At 33.6% G+C, this 17,653-nt stretch overlaps 1 protein-coding gene and 1 non-coding gene across 2 annotated transcripts; one reads left to right on the forward strand and one right to left on the reverse strand.

Moving 5' to 3' along the window:
* Positions 1-1,528: 1,528 nt before the first annotated feature.
* On the forward strand, positions 1,529-1,601 carry TRNAA-AGC. Its single transcript has one exon. It is a non-coding gene; the product is annotated as a tRNA-Ala (tRNA).
* A 360-nt stretch (positions 1,602-1,961) lies between these two features.
* Positions 1,962-3,695, reverse strand: LOC121241982 (protein RADIALIS-like 6). Its single transcript, XM_041139854.1, has 2 exons — positions 3,216-3,695; positions 1,962-2,204 (listed from the first exon to the last, which is right to left on the reverse strand). The coding sequence occupies exons 1-2, from the start codon at positions 3,512-3,514 to the stop codon at positions 2,177-2,179; spliced, it is 327 nt and encodes a 108-aa protein (XP_040995788.1). The 5' UTR covers positions 3,515-3,695; the 3' UTR covers positions 1,962-2,176.
* Positions 3,696-17,653: the final 13,958 nt, after the last annotated feature.

The following is a 17,653-nucleotide window of genomic DNA, read 5'->3' on the forward strand; positions in this document are numbered from 1 at the left end:
GCAGTAGACTCCTCTCTTCGTTCCCATGAACAAATCAAACAACTTTTGAAGCAAAACCTTCACAAGGCACATAATAGAACGAAGAAATATCCAGCCTTGAGGAGGAAAGAAAGGGAATTTATGGTAAGGGCATTGTTTACATTAGACTCCAACCATATCGGCAGCATTCAATAGCCCAATGCCGAAATGTCAAGCTCTCACCAAGATTTTTTGGCCCATTTTGGGTGAAGGAACAAATCGGTACAATGGCATACCGCCTAAAACTACCAGAGACCTCCCTCATTCATCTAGTGTTCCACGTCTTGTTGCTTAAAAAGAGACTTGATCCAGTTTGTTATCCCCATGCCACAACTACCCCTAGTGGACTCCAAGGGCCTCTTTAACCTAGAACCTAAGGAGATTCTCGATCGGTGCCTTCGATAGGTTGATGATGCCCTTTGACAGAGATCTTGGTCCAATGGCAAGGGCAGATGACCGAAGACGCCACCTGGGAGCCCTACCATCGCCTAAGAGACACCTACCCACACCTTGTGGGTAAGGTGTTCTGAATAGAGGGGCAATGTCACAAAGCATCTGGAAGCCCAAGGTGGTTCTGTCAAAGAAGGAAATTTTTTGTTTGATGGACTTTAGTATTTGTGCGGGCTTAAGTTTTATGGGCTAAAGTTATTACCAGGCCTCCAATTCGGTGGACAAAAGCAACGAATGGGCTGGAAGTTCTTGAGTTAATTAGTTAAATAAATGGGCCTAGGCCTGGGTCCAATCTGTAGTTAGTTTATTTCTTGTTATTACTTTTCATGTTTGGATATTTAATGCACCAGGTAGACTCAAAAGGAATATTCTCTAAGTTTGTTACTAGTTGTTACCACTATCGGCCTACCTATATGGGCTGAGATGGCGAGGAAATAAACACTACGAATTGAATGCATAAAATCTTCTCTCTCTCTTTCTTCTTCTCTGGAGGTAGCTCACCCTTGAAGTGAGCCTACGAATACCTCTTCCCCTGTGCATGTTACACATTACTCCGTCAAGAGTATCACAAATTCACAAAATTAAGTGCTACGGCGGATTTAGCTAGTTTCAATAACAATGGTGAGAGTTTTTATTCTGACCAGTTTTTGAAATGATTGCAACATGAAGAGATACAATATGTATTAGAGATAGGATAGCTGGGTAGTCCAAGTCAGCAATCTCTTACGATAGTTAGTTATGGTAGTTCTTCATGTGTTCATCCGTGCATAAAAAGACCTGTATGTACGTACTAGCTGGGCTCCAATTCAATAAAAAAGATCACAAGTTTTCTTCTTCATTGTTGCTCTCAGTCTCTTTGTAAGCTTGTAAGCTTGGTATGCGTACTTCTGCATTTGTCCTGATCTGCTTCTCAGTTTAATCTCTGACAGTGTGGACGTATATGATTGATACAACAAATTTGGAAGAAAATTTTATAATGGTCTTAACAACATACATTTCCAGATCGCCAAACAATTTTTATTAGAATATATAATAATGTTCAGTTTTACAGCACATATCAGGGGATGTAGCTCAGATGGTAGAGCGCTCGCTTAGCATGCGAGAGGTACGGGGATCGATACCCCGCATCTCCATTTCTTTTCCCCAAATATGCATACTAATGTAAATAGCTTATTTTTTCTCCTTTTAAACATCTTTTAAGAATCAATTTCTTAACTATTAAGAAAAAATTAAAATATATGGGTGGGCACATAAATTGGGAATCATACTAGCACTTTTTTTTTTGGCATTAGTTCTCATATATAATATATTATATATATCCTTGATCGGCCTTCTGTCCTATGATTCTGTACCAAATATTCTGACCTCTATATCTTGTTTCAATATTGATTTTCATCACTACAGTTGTGTTTTTTAGTTTCTACTTAAATTGATTGTATTTTTATCAGTAGATTTCCATTCAATGTGGCTATTTTCTTCGCTTTAAAAATGAATACAGTAGAAGCATCAGATCACCATATATAAGACAATGACAATGACAAAAGTACTTATTCATGAGCCCATAAATAGAGTCCTTTCATTTTTTTAATTTTTTTTTTTTATGCATTTGTTGAACTGTTTCATAGTTGAGCGATTCATCACTTTCTTTCTGTACTGTGTGCATATACTACTAAGATAAAGACCACATGACTGCCGCTTTAGGCTTTTACTAGTAGAGCCTTAGATTCTTCATGCGCCTGCAGATGGTAAAACGTCAAAATTAACATACATTTTGTACGCAAATATATTATATTATATATATATATATATATATATATATATATTACTTAACCAATATAAATAATTAAATTTATTTTTTCTTAAATATTTAAATTTTTGAAATAAATAATAATTTTTTATAGTATTAGAATAGAATCCCGAATTTGAACCTAAATTTACACTTCATTCAATTAATTAAATATTTTATGTGATGGGTATATTTATTGAGAGTGGCTAGCAGCTATTTACGTGAAGGAAAGGTGTTGCGGGAACGTGGCTAGCAGCTAGTTACAAGCTCTCAGGGTTCCAACTTGAAAACGATAAAAAAAAAAAAAACATAGGGTTATTTTATTTGCTTGCAATATATATAATCAATCTGTTTGAGGAAAGTGGCTGATTTCTTAGCTAGTTCTCTGGTGTTGGGTAATATATTAATCATGATTAATGCTGCATGCAGATCATGCAGGTATGATGACAGATGTTTGAGACTAATAATGCATGTAATCAGCAGCTTGTGCTTGACACTTGCCGACACATGAATATAAGTTGATTGATGAACACACGTATATATGTATATCTATTACAAGAAAACTGTTTATTTGTGATCAATTATTTTTTTTAAAAATGATTATTTCTATCTAAAAGTAGTCTGTTTTCGTTACAAATAATCAGTCACAAATGCTCATTTTTTTTGTGTTAGATCATTATATATTATGTATTCGTAACTATTTAAACTTTTAGAACGGTTGGTGATTTAACATGGTGATGATCAGAAAGATATATGGTTTCTGATCGTTCAAAACTAACTCCACTCTACACCCCAATTTGATTAAATATTTGATCATGAGTGGAGCACACTTATTAAAAGAGACTGAAAATGTTACACTTTTTGGACAGATAATAATTTAAGAAAGACGATCTGCATGGTTGAACTAAGGGTATATATATATAAGTAGGTCAAATATATGTCATCAGTGCATTTAATTTACCTGATCTGCTCATCGCCAGATCCTGATCTACTGTTGCTCCCAGTGGTCTTGTAATTGGGAAGAGGAACTTGACCTGATTCTATGTTTATCAGATCCTGCACAAGGATCTCGTAGTGTTTTCTCACTTCCTCTGCAGATTTCCCACCCACAGCCTTGGCCACATTCTGCCAACGGTCTGGGGTGTCCTTGTCATACAAAGCAAGAGCCTTCTCAAACTGCTTATTTTGCTTTGGCGTCCAAGTACTGCTAGTACTCGAGCAATTGGAACCACTTGAAGAAGTGAAAGGGCTCGATGCCATTAATATTGCTCTTAATTAGCTATAAGCAAGGGTATTGAATGAATGCTAAAGCAAAAGAAAGAACCCAGGAAACTGAAAGAAACTGACAGAGAAAGTGAAAGAGCAGCAGCTAGCTTTAGTAAGTTATATTCAAGCTAGGAAGAAGATTGAAGTCAAAAGCATTGAATGGGGAAGAGATTGCAATGCTTATTCCTTATTATAAACTACGTGAAAGTGCGGTCATGAGGTACTAGCTAGTATTCCAAGTTGGTAATCTTTATTCTAAGGGTATAGGCAAGATGTTATTCGTTTCCTACAGGAAGGGCAAAATGGGAAATTAAATTCTCTGAAAATATTTTTATTATATTTGCCCTTCATGGTGGAATTTCTAAAGGTTAGTATAATATTTTGAATTGAGTATATATAGGAAGGAAATGACTGAAGGAGAATAATTCAAATCGTTTGGCCAAATGCGTACGTAAGTATAATATTCCCACGTTGAGAATCTGCCACCTAGGGGGAAAAGAAAAACAAATTCAGGAAAATGAGTGTTGAGGAATAATCCTATATTCGTGTGGATAAGGTCTTAGATATGTTTATAAGGAATAAATAATTATCTTTTGTAGAACTGATTTTATGATATAAGTTAGGCCCATAAATTTCTTCATGGTATAAGAATACCACGGGACGAATGGGGTCCACACTACTTACCTTGTACAAGGATCAAGAAAAATACTGGCCTACACATGAAGGAGGGTGTTGAGGAATAATCTCACATTACTTTTAGACAAGGTCTTGGACATGTTTATAAAAAATAAGCAATCTTCTCCTGTAAAGCCAGTTTTACGAGATGAATTAGGCTCATGAATTTCTTCAATGCGTAAGTAAGTTTGACCAAATCTCTTATATTTCATAGAGTTTTGCTATTAATAATCTCACGCACCAGACAACACACTTGTTTTTATTTTTATTTTTTAAGTTATTTTTTACGTTTTTTAGTTTTATTGTTGCTAAACTATTTGAGTTTTTTTATTTATCATCTTTACACCACATATATACTTGCTAAGGAAAAAGAATAAAAAGATAAAAATAAAAAAATAAAATAAAATTATATGTGATGTGTGGTGTAGAAATAATGAGAATTTTCCTATTTCATGAAATCCTTATCATCAGAGATTTCCACCTTGGAAAGAGGTATATATATCGATCTTATATATATCATGGGTTCCTATCATTTTCTTCAAAGAAAACGAATCCTTTTTATACTTTGCTTCTGTGTATATAGGTCTGAATGTTTGACAATTCTGCAGAACCTTTTATCAAGATCATCAGAAATTGACGGGCGGACTAAATGGTTGTGGAAAATGGAGGTCTTTTTAATTTGCATCATAGAAAATTGGCCTGGAATTTAAGCTGCTTGCATGGATCACATGACTCAAAAGACCGGAATAAATTTGAGATCGAAGACCGTCTTGGAAAAGGTAGTGATCAAAGGATATTGTTTTGGTAGTGAATATTACAAAAAGATGAGTGGACGAGAGATCATATTCACTTGCCAATTAACCAATGAGAAATATGTGATTTTGTGATGGAGCGGAGATGGAATATGCTTCTTGGCATGTTGGACGTAGAATTTTAAAATATTTTATCAGGGTCATGGCCTCAAAAGGCCTATCTTGTACTTTTATCCACCCTAAATAAATGCTTGTAGAATGAGATGATACCAGAAATTTGTGAATAGCAGTAAAATATTTTGAGTTAATTAGATATTTTATTAGATTTTGCTAAATGATAGAGACAAACTGAATAAAAATATTATAAAATTAAAATATTGTTAGAATATAATTTTTTCAAATTATTTTTGTTTTAAGATTTGAAAAAGTTGAATTATTTTTTGTGTTTTGTTTGGAAGTTTGAAAAACTTGTAATGATTAGGTAATGATTAGATGAAAAAGTTAAAAATTTGAAATTAAAAAGTGTTTGTCTTTTAGTAATGTTTAGACAGAAATGAGATTAGATGAGATGAAATTAAACCATCTCTAATCCCAAACAACCCCTAAGAGGAGAGGGCAAGAACAATTCCATATCATGGGAGATATATGCATACAAAATACTGTACATGATGAAATATTCCAAGGTTTATTTTCAAAATGAGAACTGCTAAAGACACAAAGAGATTATACAAAAATAAATCCACAAACTGACGTGGCTTCACGAGATCCGTTAGATCTACTTTACAATAAAAATAACTTTACAATCTGATGTACCACATCAAGCCACGTCAGTTTGTGGATTTATTTTTATTTAATTCCTGTGTGGCTAAAGTATTTTCCTTTCAAAATTTTATGGGCAACCAATTGGCCTGTTTACTCTTAATTATAAACTTTTGTCCTTCACGTTGGCCTAGGACTATTCATTTAGGTTTTGGTCCGGGAACCCGGGTATACCCAGATCGGAACCCGAGTTTCAAACTCGGGCGAAAACCCATATTGGGTTTTCTCGGGTCAGACCTGGGTTGGAACCCCGATGAATCCCCATTTTTTTTTAAGCTGGCATCTCTTCATCATCAACATAATTTTCTTTTTCTTTTACTAATCCGAATTGTGGTGTACAGTTTGTAAATACAAAATAGGAAATACATGGCAAGATTTTCAATTAGGAAAGCGATGTGTATGTCTGCATAGGTTTCACTTTGGAATGCGTCATGTGAGAGAACTCTCATTGTATACATCACGTGAAGAGATAGATAGGAACACTCCATGTTGAGATTGTAGCATACGGATTGGAAATCCAAAAGGCAATGTAAGATCAATTTTGTCCATTTCACGTGTCCAAATTCTTGACCAAGTTTTTGTCTGAATTGTCTTTCAGTTAGTGAAGTTTGTAGATGCTGAAATAAAAATAAAAATAAAATAAAATTCGGGTATTGGGTTGTAAACCCGGAACCCAGGTGTACCCAAGTTACTGCCCGGATTTGTTCCAAACCAAATACCAAAACTGAAATCTGATTTTACGAGTTCCGGACCAGGCTGGAAAAGATTTTTACCGGCCTTGATGAACAGTCCTATGTTGACATGGAGAACCTTTGGCTAGTTGTTTGATATGAAATTGAAATAATAGTTTTATTAAACTAAAAGGAAATACAAACGATGGGGATGGGAGACCAACAAATGCCACAAATAAGTTAATTTAGAGCAAAAAATAAAAAACAACAGCCAGCGGGAAATGGCACCAAATCCAAAATTTATGATCACTCGTGTGATTTTTAACTCATTCCATTGACGGGTTGCAATGTTGTCCGCGCTAGGACTAACTGGATATTTAGAGATGATTTTGAAGCAGATTAGTTAAAGCAAATAACAAACAATTCGATAATCACACAAAGAACATCAAGATTTAAGCAGTCTGGATTGAATAATAGCCTACATCCACTGGCGAAATCGATCTCAAGGAATTTACTATCAGAAAGATGAAGTACAAGAGAGCAATCACAAATCACTCCTCAATTCCAAAAGTCCTAATACACCCAACGAGCTCTCAAATCTTACAAAATGAGTTCTCTCTCTTTTCTCTCTGTTTTGGCCACAACACATGCACCACTCTCTTTACAAAAATACATTTACCTATAAAACGACATGAGAATTAGGTTTTCTGCACATTCGCTCAAGTGGACTGTCGAGCAGATGTCGAGCGAACAATCTGTCTGAATTTAGCTCGAGCGAATTGTCGAGCGAAAAATTTGTCTGAAGTTTGCTTGAGCCAAGGTTGAGCCAGAAGCAAGCCAAGGTCGAGTCACAGTCAGCCAAGTCTCTGGAATGACGTTTTCAATAGGAAATCAGGCCATCATTCCAACAAATCTCTATCTTGGCTTGAAATTCGTCATTCCTAAACAAAATGAATTTCACCAAATTAAATTTCACTATTTGACAACAAAGACATCAAAGATACCCACCAAAGATTAAAAAAAAAAAAAAAAAACTCCTCTGCAAATCTCAAACGGGACACACAATGCCTATCTCTTGAAAACCCATTTCCACCCAGAAGCCTTCATCTCTATAGACAACTCAAAATGACAAGCTTGGTCCTAAAGAATAGATTCAACCTCTTCACACAAAAGCAACGCACGACTATACAAACTGCTTACTTGAACAACGGCTTCTGAATATAGACATGCAGAAGGCTAATAACCAATATTCTTTGGCAAAGCACGTGCACCACAAAGTCTGCATGAGCATATCCCAAAGGTAACCAAACTGTCTCTTATATCTACTAGATGAAACTGTAGACTTACTCTCATTGTGCGCAAATTCCAAAATAATAATCGGGCTCCTTTCCAATAGCATGATCTAGAGTGCCACCTGCACTCCTTTTGTGCAGCTCTCCTAGCAATTCCACCTTCTTACCATAACTCTGCTCTCATCTCCTGTGGAAAAATCAACTCAAAAGCTATGGAAGCAGAAAGGTTCACCCAATAACAAGTTGTGTTGACCACTTCACCCAATCTTTAGACAAGCGGCATTCCAAAAGCATACATCCTCCGCTAGCTACTCCATTTTGTTGTGGAGTGGACCCAATTGTACAGTATCTGAAATCGCTTTACTTTCTTTCCTGTCAGATTCTCAAAGCCTTTCCAAGTGTTTGAACTCATCAAACACGTCACTCACTGCTTCTGAAAAACAAGTCCAGTCTTTTCTCAAAACGGTCACCAGACAACATGAGTAAGAACAGAGCACCACCTTGCACAAGATGTACCCCAAAGATCAGAACAAATAAAATGCAGTAAACTTGATTATGCAATGCTTCACAAAGATACAATGCTACACACAAAAAAATCAAGCTTCCCTATCTTGTGATTACACAAAAGCAAAGTTGTCTACTCACAAATAATCATGCTCGTTTATCCATATGGCCCAATCGCATGTGCCATAAATGAGTAATACCTAAATTTGGAACGTCTGAAGATAACCTTGTAGCTACACCAATCACTATCTAACCAAATAGAAAATAAAGACCATCAATCTTATTTCCTTTCATTACAACCGAAGAGCCCTTCTAGACTCGAATGACCCCACATTCAATTATATACTGATAACCAAAGGAGTCAAAAGTGGCTAAAGATATAAGAGTTTTCTTCAAAAATGGAATATGCCGAACGTTAAACAAAGGTCTAATGATTCCATCATGCACTTAATCTTGATTGAATCAATTTCAACAATCTTACAAGCTATATCATTCCTAACCAAAATGAAATCACCGTTAATTGATTTGTAGATAGTAAACCAATCTGTCCTGGGACATATATGGAATGCATATGGAGCCCACTTGTCACCAAAAGGACCACTAGAGCCGTTCACTACTAGGATAACATCAGAGTTGTTAGTATTCTCAACAGCACTAACAAGATTAGAGGAACTTGTACCTTCATCATTGTTCTTCAACCTCGAACACTTATTCCTGTATTGACCAAATTTGTGACAATAGTGATATTTAATGTTTTTCTTGTTAAATCTAGAGCTGCCACTAGAATTACTCACACCCTAATCCAAACTTTTTCCACCAGATCTATACTAGAGAAACATTTCACAAACAAGTTATCAGCTTGATTATGCATATCTTGTACACCAAAACTTATTCTCAACTTCTTGAAATTCAGAGTAGATTTTACATCCACCAAGGAGATAGTATCTCTACAATACAACATTGAGTTCACAAAATTATCAAACAACATAGGCAACGAACACAACAAAATTAAAGCTTAATCTTCCTCGTCAAGTTTAATATCGATGTTCATTAGGTCCATAATGATTTTGTTAAATTCATCCAGATGGTCGGACATAGGATTACCTTTCTTCATTTGGAGAGTGTACAACCATTGCTTCAAGTACAAACGGTTGGTGAGTGACTTCTTCAAATACAAACTCTCCAATTTCATCCAAATATCTACGCCAGTCTCTTCATCAGCTACTTCGTGCAAAATTCCATCAGAAAGAGATAACAACATCACACTATGCATTTTCTCTTTCTCTTCCTTTGTTGATATAGAAGGTTCATCTAACACATTCTCCTCCAAGACTTTCGTCAACCCTTGTTTTCGTAACAAGGCTCTCATCTTGATGTGCTACAAGTTGAAACTATTATGGCCATCGAACTTCTCAACTTCAAACTTTGCCATAGCCATCTCTCAAGATCTTCCACAAAGCCTAGTGCTCTGATACCAGTTTGTTAGGATTAACTGGATATCTAGAGACAACTTTGAAATATTAGCAGAAGCAAATAACAAACAATTCAACAATCACATAAAGAATACCAAGATTTAAGTGGTTTGGTTTGAATAATAGCCTACATCCACAAGCAGAGTCGATATTAAATAATTCATCATCACAAAGATGGAATACAATAGAGTAATAAAAAATACTCCTCAATCCTAAAAGCCCGAATACACCCAATGAGCTTTCAAATCTCACAAAAGGAGCTCTCTCTCTCTTTTCTCTCTGTTTTGGCTGCAACTCATAGACCACTTTTTTGCAAAAATACGTTTATATATAAAAGGTGTGAGAACTAGGTTTTCTGAAAATTCACTCAGGCAAAACAATCTGCCTGAATTTCGTTCGAGCGAGCTGTTGAGAGGATGTTGAGAGAAATATTTGTCTGAAGTTCACTCTAGCCAAGGTTAAGCCAAAGTTCATTGAAGCCAAAGTCGAGCCATAGTCAAGCCAAGTCTCTAGAATGGAATTTTCAACAGGAAATCAAGCCACCATTCCAATAGTCCAAGTAAAGGAAAGTGCATGGAGTTCCTAAAAAAGCAATGCACAAGAGGTAGCATAGATGAGGAAGAGCTTGGTGGAATGTGTTCCACATGTGTTGGTCAAGACGAGGTTCTAACTGAAGATGTGGTGAAGCATGATTGTTGTGGTCCTTCAAATAGGCACGTGCATGGCTGGCATTGTGTGGCTGATTGACGTTGATCTAAGTTCTAGATTACTGGCAAAACAACCAAAAAACCTATGAAAACAAATTAGCAAAAAAACATAAAAGTTGAATTGTTAGATTTGTATATATATACTATGAGCATATATCTATTGAGACACACACAATATTGGGAATTAAATGAGTCTCAATTCATTTATTTAGGTTATGATATAGTGCGTTTGGAAACCCATTAATGCTTGTTTGGAATTGCGTAAGAAATAGAGTTTTTCATATTAGTGTTTTTAATTGTAGAGCTTAAAGCTTTACAATTAAAAAGTTGTTTACTATTTGGTAAACATACATCTAAAACACTTTTAAAGTTAGTTATAGTAGTTTCTTTTTAAAAAATGTATTGTTATTTGTGGGAGTTTTTTTTTTTTTTTTAATAACAGAAATAATCATTAACATCATAATAGATTACATATAAGTTTTGTCAAGCCAAACAACCTGTGCAACACACATTGGAATAGCTTCCCACCACATCTCAATATCTTCAACCTTCCAAGCATCGCGTGCAAGTTGATGTGCAGACTCATTTCCCATTCTCTTGTAAGGAATCTACTAGAGTTATTAAATAAAAGTTTCAATTTGGTGTTTTTTGAAAAAAGGGACTTTTAGATTTCTTTAGGTGCTTAAAGAACTTTTTATGAATTTACCAAATATAAAATCTTTTCTTTAAAAGAACTTTTAGATTGTTAAAAGTACTTTTAAGCTTCGTTTGAATACTAAAAGTATCTCATATCATTTTTAAATAGTAGTGAAATAGTTTGTGAATAATAATAAATAATTTGTGACCAGTAAACTATTAAATAATAGTAAATAGTAGTGAAATAGTCTGACAACAATTGTGTTCCAAACTGACTCCTTAAACTTCCAAACTCAAACCCAAATAGACACTTAATTTAAAGGGTTTTAACATCTGGGTTTCATGTGGTTTCCATCTACTTATGTTAGTTTTTGAGACTATTATATGGTACGGATTTAGCTTACCTCCTGTTAAAATTTCAATGGACATATCTTGTTCAAAAGTGAATGGACAAAATTGGAAGATAGATGCAAAAGTCAACTTATTTTTTCATATAAAGCAATCTTGTCCATTCATTTTTCAAATACAATGTATCTAGTACAATTTAACAGGATCATGAAAGCCAAACCCAACATGGTATAGGGTAATTTACTTAAGATTGAATGTCTGGCTTGAACCATGAAAATCGAAGACCAAATGGTAAGGTTTGTGGGGATGCTTATAGAATGAAATGAGATGAGAATTTTGTGAATAGTAGTAAGATAATTTGTGAATAGTAGTGAGATAGATGTTTGAGTTAAGTATTTTTTGAGTTTTGAAAAATGAGAGATAAAAATTTGAATAAAAAATATTATAAAATTAAAATATTTATAGAATATTATTTTTTGAATATTATTTTTGTTTTAGGATTTGAAAAAAATTGAATTGTTTTTTATTTTTTGTTTGAAAGTTTATGAAAGTTGTAATGATTAGTTTGAAAGTGTTTGTGCTTGAGTGATGTTTGGCCGAGAAGAAAATGAGATTGGATGAGATGGGATTAGATTAGATGAGAATTATTTCCATACATCCACTGAGTCCTAATACAAGTCTGACTAAGCCTATGTCAGGCAAAAAATGACGTCCCTCATAGCTCCTCCCTAATGCTAGAAGAATACTGATGCGTTGTTGTGTTTTATTGGCCAATGGCATTGAAGGGGTCAAGTATTCGAACACTAACCTCTTGGTTAAGGATTTCCTTTACTCCTAACAGTAGGTATCCCAGGCAAATGGCTTCTAGAGTTCTCAATCTCGCTTGCTATAAGAAAAAGCTGGTGATAATCCCTACCAAATATTCTAGCAATGAAAATTGGGATTCTAGGTTTTTCTTTGTGTCTTGCTCGGGTTGGGAGTTCCAACCATGAGATTTGCCTTCTACTTATTTATTGTTCTCTTTGTTCTTGTACTCTACATGTGTTTTTATTGTCCTAAGTTATAGAGTCAATTATAGTTTCTCCTTGAAGGAAGGTACCACTTTAGGAAGGTGAGTTATAGGGCATTGAAGAATGAGAACTCATGTTAGTAAGGTTTTTGTTTCACTTATTATTTGAGGGTCCGGTGTAGGCTGATCAAGAGGTTGATAAAAGAAAGAAAGCTAACGATCCCCTAGGGCAAGAGGTGTTGAATCAAGGAACCCCTCATGAGCAACCCTCCAAGCTGATAGAAAACATAATACATAATTGATGAATGAGAGAGAGAGAGAGAGAGGGGGGGGGGGGGGGGGGGAGGGGAGGGGGGGGGAGGTTTCGAGAGTTACATCTTTCTTATTCTTAAGCATAATTGAATACAAAGCATAGATCACTATTTATAGAATATAATAATACTACTATGCCTCCTTAATTTACCCCCTCATTTAGACCACTCATGTAAAATTTTGTTTTTTTAATGGTTAAGAAAATGACTCTTAGTGTATTTGTAATTTTTTTATTTTTTAAAAATATTTAAACATGTTTAAAAATTTTTTGAAAAAAAAAAAGAAAAAAAAAGTACAATTTGTACTAGGTGGCACAAAGAGTGGGCACATGCAGATGGCAAATTAGCAGTACCACTCTTATAGGATAATTACATTCAGATGAGATAAGATAAATCTTTTAATTATTATGAAAATCAAAACATGAAAATATCAAATTAAATTCTTGATTTGATATTATCTCTAATACAAACATTTCAGGGAAGAAAAAGTTGGGTGCAAGTCGGCTTGAGCCAAAGATCAAGCTCCATTACCATTGAGAATAGTGCTTTTGATGGCTCTTTTTTAGATGAGTTGGCTGACTACCATGAAAAGGGGCAAGCGCCTCCCTTTTCAGTAAAAAGCCATCGAGTGACAACTTTTCATGACCTATTGTTGATACTTTGTCCTTTGACCCTAAAACCCCAGGAGGCCGCGATGATGTACTTTTAATGACTCGGAGAAGTCTACTACTCCAACCCACTACAAGGTCATTTTCTTGGCATTCAAGCACCTTGGTCCCTAGGGTTTGTTGAGACTCCTTATCATTGGTTGAGACTCCTTATATAGTGCTACTTTAGGATTCTTTCTCGTTAGAAGCAACGACCTCTACCCTTGAAGGAGTAAGGACCTCCTTACCTCTACCCTAAGTTTCTGTTAATGCAAATTCAATGGCACTCTACAATATATGGGTACTGAATAATGATAGTCTTATCACTTTTTTATTACCTTTCGACTACTCTTTTTTATTTTTTTATTTTTAATTTTTTTTTAATTTAATAGTTAAGGAAGTGACTATTAGTGAAATTGTATATTTTTAAAATTTTTTCTTAATGATTAAAGATGTTAAAAAAATACTTAAAAGAAAAAAAAACAAATATATATACTAAGAGTAGTAATTAAAAATGTGGTAAAAGGGTTGTAAGCCTATCATTATCCATGAGTGTTACCCGCCCCAAGCAGAAGGGTAGGTAGGCCTCTGCTTGTGTATAGGCGAGTTGGCGAGCTGGCGCCAAAAGCCCCGCTCGCGCCCGATATTTGGGCCCAAAATCTATTTTTGTAGTTTTTGGGCCAATTTCAAAACCTGTTCTTCACTTTGAAATTACAATTATTGAGACAAAATTTAAAATATAAAAAAAATATAAAATTAAATATTATCTCTAAAGATAAACAAATCGAATAAAGTATCTAACTAATAATGAGAAGTGTTACAGTTAGTAGTTACAAAGAGATCTCATAAAAGTAAACTTTCAAATTAATTTAACTTCATATGATACGTTAGATCTACTTTATAATAAAAGTAATTTTATAATATAATATACTACATCAAACCATGTAAGTTTGTAAATTTATTTTTGTAGAATCTTTTTGTAGTTAAATTAGTTCTCATAATTCTAACCTATTACAAAGTAGTATAAACTATTACATGTTAATCTAAAACTAGTACAAATTAATCTAAAAATATTATAAATTGTCAAATAACTTGAATGAATAACAATGTTAAAACAATTGAAATATATTAAAAAAAGAAAACAAATATAAATAGGAAATCATTTGCCAACATAAAATTGGAAAAAACAAAAAAGAGGATATGAATAAAATAATGTCTCAAAAAGAAAAGAACATCAATTAAGAAAAACTAATAACACAAGTACAAACTAAAAAGAATTAATTAACAAATCAATGGTGTATAAAAGTCAGACTATCAATGTTCTTCACTTTGAAACGCTGAGCTCGAGCAAACCAAACAGGATTAGTTGGCTGCTAGACCTCTAATTAAACCAAAAGCTAGCTAGTTGAGGCACGCGCGTGGCATCAATAAGGAATACTACTTGGGTCTTTGAAAATCTAGAAGATCGGATTGTGATGGACTCTAGATACGGCAGCGATGACCTATACCATCGACGTCCTAGGCAATAGAGATCAGGTTTATAACGGCTTGCTCATCCAAAGGGAACTTGCCGTGGGGAGAGCTACGATAAGTTGCCCAAATCCAACGTAATGCTCGATGCTGATGGTCTAGGTGATTCAGCTTACTACATCGTAGCCCTATCTTTGGATGTGCTTAGAGGTTAATCGGTCCGGTTTAATTTAATTTTAGATATATTTTATAACCGAATCGGTATATACCGATTTTAATATTTAAAGAATTGATACTGCACCAGTTACAATTCTAAACCAGTACTTTTAATTTTACCGGTTCTAATTTGGCTCGGTATTGTATATTATATAGTATATATATAATATATTATTTTATATTATCATATAGTGATATATTATAGTATATGATAATATTTAGTGATATAGTATTTATTTAACTACTAATACAAAAGATTAAAGTAATAACATATAGTTATTTATATAGGATTTTAAAATTTAATATTATATTAATTAATAATTTATCATATAATACAAAATTATTTTATATATAAATTATATATAATATAAAAAAAGCATATAAAAAATATTTTATATAATATAAAAAATTAATATATATATATATATATATATATATATATATATATATATATGAAGTCCGATATGATATTAGAAAAAAAAAATCGAAACTGGATCAAAATTTTGAAAAAAATGGAACCGGGGTGAGATCTGACCGAACCTTGTACTGATCAAATCTACCAATTCGGTTCAGTCCTATCGGTTTACCTTTTTTTTTTTTTTTTTTTTTTTTCGTTTTTCATCCCTGGATGTGCATATCACTATCTAGACCAAGCAGGACGCTGATGTTGAGAGGCCCAAGTTGATGCAAGTAAACATCTGAGCAGCTCCCCTTCAAAATTGGCCTAGACAACGATGCAGCCTTGGCACACGATGATGATGAGAGTCCCCATTTCGATTTATAAACCGTCTCAATTCATCTTATCTCATTATTATAATTTTCTTAAATTTTCACACAAAATATAATAAACAATTCAATTTTTTTAAATATCAATTTAACTTTTTCAAATCTCAAAGTAATAATAATATTAAAAAAAAAATTTTAACAATATTTTATTATTCAACTTTTAACTTTTATCTAAAACTATTTTATCTCATCTCACTATCCAAACGGGACTTACAGTTTTCTTTGTTACTAATGATATGCATGTATATGTGGACAATTTTAGGTGTCATTTGAATAGCGAATTGAGATAAGATTAGTTAAAATGAAAGTTATAAGTTAAATAAAATATTATTAAAATATTATTTTTTAATATTATTATTATTTTGAGATTTAAAAATTTTGAATTATTTATTATATTTTGTGTAAAAATTTAAAAAAATTATAATGATAAAATGAGATAAGTCACTTTCATTATCCATATGGCCCCTAATGCACACTTTCTTGTAACTTTCCACTGCAACATATTCTTGTATATATAGTCCCTTTCCCTCTAGTATCTTGTGTGCTGATCTGTTGCCTTGCCGGGAAATGGACCCGAGAAAGGTCTTTGGTGCCTTTCCAACCCCAAATCAAAATATCTCATTTCAAATGTATCATAGCAACGATGTATATTCCTTGTAAATAGACATTTGCAATGATCCTTGTAAATGTATTTCACTAACGAAACACTTTCCATGCTAAAGTACTTCACATTGCAATGAATTGTTTTCCTTTCAAATTGTGAAGTTGCAACAAATTGTATTCCTTGCAAACGTATAGTTCGACCAGAAAATGTTTTTTGCAACGTAAACATGCAATGAATTCACGAAATTTGTCACAAATTTAGCTATATTTGTCGTTTCAATTATTTCTAGCTTTGGTTCGCAAAATGTGCTGGATTTTGAAAGTTGTTGCAAACAAGTCCAAATTATTTAAAATTTCAATAAATCGTCTATATACCTACTTTCCATTAGTCGACAATGCAATTAAATTCACTGGACAATTACTACATACACTGCCATGGACTTATAAAAAAAAATATACTGCAATGTCTCTTGCACCATCAGATTAACCAGATCTCTTACAATCTCATCTCACATTATCTATTATATCACTAATAAGTCCAAATAACATATCAATTTCAAACAAGTAGTGCACAAGAATATGATCATGTTCTTAAAATAATGTCATATTTATGTTCCATAATCACAACCTACAAGCCCATCCATTTCATTAAAAAAATAGCACAATAGCCTTCAGACAAGCACTCCACATACACCATTTCATTACACTTCCATTACAATATAAAGTCATCATTTATGAGGGACATACAAAAACATTAACATGCAATTGGCCTATATATATAGTCGGAAGAGAAGTTTCATACAAATGTACATGAGATGCCTTAACCTAAATTCCAAGGACTAATTCTAACAATCATCACCTGACTAAACATATAATTGTTATCTTTTGCATTAGACAAAATATCAAACACTTGGAGGGCAAAATTTTGTATATGGCAAGTGAAAAGTAATATCATGGCGTTTACATTCCACGTATGTAAATGTAAAAAATATTAACCATCGATTGGGTTGGCACCTTGAGATGAGAAAAATCTTCACAAAAAACAAGAACATGCATGGACATCTAGGCAACTCGGATTGAGTAAATGTTAGGTGCTATTGTCATGAATATAAATGAAGGGTAAAACATAAAAATAATTAAATCATCATAATATGTATAAATTAGAAAAACTGCATCAATGTTACAGTACAATAGAAATTTGTCCAGAGGAATTTA

Source organism: Juglans microcarpa x Juglans regia, chromosome 8D (genome assembly GCF_004785595.1).
Source record: "Juglans microcarpa x Juglans regia isolate MS1-56 chromosome 8D, Jm3101_v1.0, whole genome shotgun sequence".
Taxonomy (NCBI): Eukaryota; Viridiplantae; Streptophyta; class Magnoliopsida; order Fagales; family Juglandaceae; genus Juglans; species Juglans microcarpa x Juglans regia.

What these genes read in the sequence shown, in the direction of transcription:
- LOC121241982 (XM_041139854.1), bottom strand. Translation starts at nt 3,514, where the DNA reads ATGGCATCGAGCCCTTTCACTTCTTCAAGTGGTTCCAATTGCTCGAGT. An exon ending in TCTGGCGATGAGCAGATCAG is followed by an intron (nt 2,205 to 3,215) that starts GTAAATTAAATG and finishes TACCATCTGCAG; the next exon opens with GCGCATGAAGAATCTAAGGC.